Here is a 4,412-nt window from a genome sequence, read left to right as displayed (position 1 = left end):
ATTCCCGAATTAATTCATAACTATGATGTTTGTCGTATTTTTGTTTGGTTTTCATCTGCTTTCATAATGACAACAGAGGTGCTGGTAGGCTAAACACAAACTATATTTCCCAGCATTCTTATAATTGACGTATGGACTGGTGAAGACAAGCCAATCACACCCGAGAAATATGCATGACGTTGCGTCCTTGGTCCTTTTTTGCGCGAACTGCCGAATTTGAGGGAGAGAGAGAGGCGAGGAGGAGAGAACTCGGCGCGCTGTGTGCTGCTGCTGCTGTCAATTCGCATCCAGAAGGTGAGGCTAAGCAATGATGTGTGGTATAACAGTGATCTAAATACCAGCTTCTATGGAGTTTGATATTGTATACGAAAAGTAACCCTTTTAATTTTATTTGCTTTTTCTATCTGCAAATTATTGAGTTGCAGTGGTCTAAGAGGATGTGAATGTGCGTTCAGTGGGTTCAGTGATGGATTCATATAATTTGGCACATTAACGTTAGCTAGCTGGCTATCTAAATAACCTTTCATGAATGGCGGGCGGGCGTGTCTGTGTAGACCACTGTTAACGTTTGTTTTTATCAAGACCGTTTAAGGTAAATAAGTGTGAACCGTCGATTACACATTAAATTCAATGTTTTGGAGACAGCTGGCCAACGTGAAATGTAAAAAAAAAAAACGAGTTTATTTAACGTTAACGAGTTAACGTTAACAGTTTTTGGATTTATGTCAATTTAACGTTACGTTAACGTTATGTAGGGTAACTATCTTTAAACGTTATCAAACCGAAATGTATCCAGCAAACGTTAACGTCACAACATCCATTAAGTGAACGTTATCTACGATGTTCAAAGTAGCTTCTGACGTTAGTGTAATTATACACTAAAGTTGTGTAAGTTTTCTAGATTCATAGGTTAATGTTAGCCTAACGTGAACTATTCGTGGGATGGGTGTAATCTCCTTTCGGTGTCTATTGTCTGCAGTGGGTGGCAGCGTTAACGTTGAATTTAGAAACTGAAGACAAGTTCAAACCGACAGGTGGGCGTTGCCATTTCAACTAATGTTAGCTTAATTATCTCATTAGCCTACCTACCATCCTAAACACATAAATGCTTTGGTGACTGTCAAAATATCAGGCAACCATAATGTTCCTTATGTCACTGAAGCTAGCGCAGCCTAGTCATGTCGTCTGGTGTCTTTGTTAATGCTGCCTTCTATCCTCCACCGGTTCTTTGTCTATTGTGAGTTAATTCACGAATGTCATCTCATCATGAAATCTCGATTTAAAATCTGATTAGTCATTTTTTTGTATCACCAGTGTCTTTTAGACATATGTCTTTAAATATATTTTGGTCAATTGTTTTAAGCGCTCGATTGAAACGTTATGTCATAGTCCGTGCATATTGCCCATCCCTACGTCTCATAATATTACAACATCAGAATTTTAGTCATTTCGTTTGAAAAGGTCGTGTCATTTCTACCTTGATTGGGGATGCATTACAATTCATTGTATAATGTCTGTGGAGTTGATTGTAGCAAGTAACCTACTGCTCGGTGACACCCATTCCAAAGCAAGGCTAAAATGGCAATCCTTTTTTATTCATTTACACGAACCACCAACAGTTATGCTATTTGTCGTTTTCCAATGGTCTTTTTATCATTATTCCAACACTTACACTTGGCCTGATTTGTTAAAAGGCAAACCAAGTTTGCTCGGTGTCTGTTATATATTCGATGAAAGGGATCGATTTTTGAGTCCAGTTTGACAGTGACGCTATGAAACTGCTCATTTGCTTCGACTTGCTCGTTGCCTCTCCACTACAGGTGATATAAAATCAGCAGAGCATGATCTTATTCCAAACATTTATCTCGCCAAATGGTAAACAAAGACAGGTGCACAATGTGTTGTGAAATATTGTCGCAAGAGGGCAGTAGTGAACCAGAACAACCGTGACCACGGAGGATGCCTGGGCTGCCATCATTAGCTGTTAAAATCAGGCTGCAAACACTTTGTAATTAAAACGTGTGATGAAATGTGCTTGACCTCTATTTGTATAATTCCATAGGTAATCCCACAAACCTAATTGATCAGCAATGGCTTCCTCTGGAGGTGAGTATGGACTGTAATTATGAACAAAAATTTTGTACAAACTAATTGGTTGATAAATGACTTGTTGCATGGTCTGATCTGGTTCAACTTGTCACTGTGCGTAGACATTCAGGTCAAGGAGCTGGACAAGCGTGCTTCTGGCCAGGCCTTTGAGGTCATTCTGAGCCCCTCTGCCCCTGACTCTAAGGGCGAGTTCCCCCTCTCCACCCCAAAAAAGAAAGATTTGTCACTGGAGGAGATCCAGAGGAAACTGGATGCTGCAGAAGAGAGACGCAAGGTAGCCTCAGCATGTGCATATATACCAAGTATATGCACCCTAATGAACACAAATGTATATATGCATCACATAAACATCCACTTGACATGCATTCTTATTTATACCTCTGACTAATGTTTTTTGGGCTTTCACTGGTACGAAGTGTGTACTGTTGGTTGTCACTTATTAGTAGCTGCTAATAGTAATGGTGTATTTGTGTGTGTGTGTGTGTGTCTGGTCAGAACCATGAAGCGGACTTGCTGAAGCAGCTGGCAGAGAAGCGGGAACACGAGAAGGAGGTGCTTCAGAAAGCTCAGGAGGAGAACAACAACTTCAGCAAGATGGCAGAGGAGAAGCTCAATCAGAAGATGGAGGCCAACAAGGAGAACCGGGCAGCACGGATGGCAGAGTTGAATGAGAAGTTCAAGGAGAAGGTAATGGCTGCTGTTGTACTAGGGTATGCTTCCCAAAAAGGTAGTTGCTAACTAGGAACACTAGGGGGTGTAGTCCTGCTTTGGTTTCTATGTATGTTGGTGGAAACTGATCAAACAGGACTCGTCTTGATTATTTTGGTGACTTGCCGGTTTGTCTAATGAGTACACATGATATTAAGTTGAGCTATACTACAACGTTGTCGTGGTATACGTGATCTCTGCATGTTCTTGACATTGCACTAACCGGAGTGACCTTCATTCCTGTGTTCCAGGACAAGAAGCTAGAGGAGGTCAGGAAGAACAAGGAGACAAAAGAAGGAGAGAATTAAGTCATTTCTTTTCTCTGTTTTCTCAAGTTTTTAGGTGGGGATATAATGGGTTTTTGTATGTATCCAAAGATTTATTTTTTGTTTTCTGTTAAGTTGTAAGCATTGTTTGTGTGTGGATATTTAGTTTATTTTGTTCCCTGCTTAACCAGGATAAGGTACCATTCCCCCTTCACTGCACTCATATTTCTACTGAGGTGTTTGTATTCTGTATGGCATTATCACTTATTTTTGTGCCCCACTTGTAGAACTGCCCAGTTGCAGGTTTTGATCTCTAACAAGCGATGGTCCTAGCTGTTCAAAAAGCATGCTTCAGCTTGAACATACTGTTGTCCTTTGCATTTTGCAGTATAACCTGTGCTTGCGTATGTCAAAACTGCGGTTCTTTGAGCTTAATAAAGTTGCACAGTTCGTTAATGCTCTTAACATGTGTGTTTGGTCTTCTTTGATTGTGGCATGTCTTTTCCAGCTGTACAAAGATTGACTTAGCTGAATTTTTTTGTAACAGTGCAGTTGTCTTTTCACGATCCTTCAGGTGTTGGACAAATGTTTGGAACATACAGTGGCAAAGGAAGGACAAGAGGGGAGGCCATTAAAACGCCACAATTCCCCTGGTGGCTATACTGTACAAGCTTAATAGCAATTCATTGCCCTAGTTCTCCAGGTAATCTGCCAGCAACCACAAGAAACCACTGATTGCACAAAGCAAAACTTACTCTAGATGTGAATGTACCCTTGAAGCGTTACAGTTTTTCTCAGGTGCTTTGGTGCATTTCTCCGATCAGAATTGATACTCAAAACTGCTTGTTCATACTCCATATCCTTTCATTTGTGCACATCATAAACACAGTTCTCATTGTTTTGAACAAACAAATGCTTTAGTACATCCATGCACTTCATTGTGTACAAATGTCTATTTTTTACATATTCAATTCCTAATGTCATGTTGGTCCAAATGCACTATTGGTTCCATGCTGAATAGTCCTACCTACACCATAAAACAAATAGGCTTTATTTCATCGATTGAGTCATTATGCAAAAGTATTGAACTAGCCGTCATAACTAGTTGTCATACTCTGTCTAGCATACATACATATGTGACCTGACAGGAACATCAGGATATAGATTTACTTGTACAGCAAATCTGGCTTCCAGTGGTGCACAGCCAAGAGGTGTTTTACTGTATATTCGTCATTTTCCTTTGCACAATGCAGTAAAAGCCTTTGTTTTCTTTATACTGTCACAATGTGTCAACAGTAAAAATTTTGACATATCCACTCTTTTGCAATT

The 4,412-nt window shown here is 40.0% G+C and overlaps 1 protein-coding gene across 1 annotated transcript; it reads left to right on the top strand.

Moving 5' to 3' along the window:
* Positions 1-215: 215 nt before the first annotated feature.
* stmn1b (stathmin 1b) lies at positions 216-3,548 on the top strand. The gene is made up of 5 exons (XM_048260000.1): positions 216-294; positions 2,063-2,106; positions 2,211-2,383; positions 2,605-2,796; positions 3,069-3,548. Exons 2-5 carry the CDS (start codon positions 2,091-2,093, stop codon positions 3,123-3,125), a joined length of 438 nt encoding a protein of 145 aa, XP_048115957.1. The 5' UTR covers positions 216-294; positions 2,063-2,090; the 3' UTR covers positions 3,126-3,548.
* The last annotated feature ends 864 nt before the right edge of the window (positions 3,549-4,412 follow it).

Source organism: Alosa alosa, chromosome 13, assembly GCF_017589495.1.
Source record: "Alosa alosa isolate M-15738 ecotype Scorff River chromosome 13, AALO_Geno_1.1, whole genome shotgun sequence".
Lineage (NCBI taxonomy): Eukaryota > Metazoa > Chordata > Actinopteri > Clupeiformes > Clupeidae > Alosa > Alosa alosa.
This window is presented reverse-complemented; position numbering and strand designations above follow the sequence as displayed.

Bases quoted from the DNA above. Each gene is read 5' to 3' on its own strand.
- stmn1b (XM_048260000.1), top strand. The intron at 2,384-2,604 runs GTAGCCTCAGCA...GTGTCTGGTCAG, and splicing joins CTGCAGAAGAGAGACGCAAG to AACCATGAAGCGGACTTGCT. The intron at 2,797-3,068 runs GTAATGGCTGCT...CCTGTGTTCCAG, and splicing joins ATGAGAAGTTCAAGGAGAAG to GACAAGAAGCTAGAGGAGGT.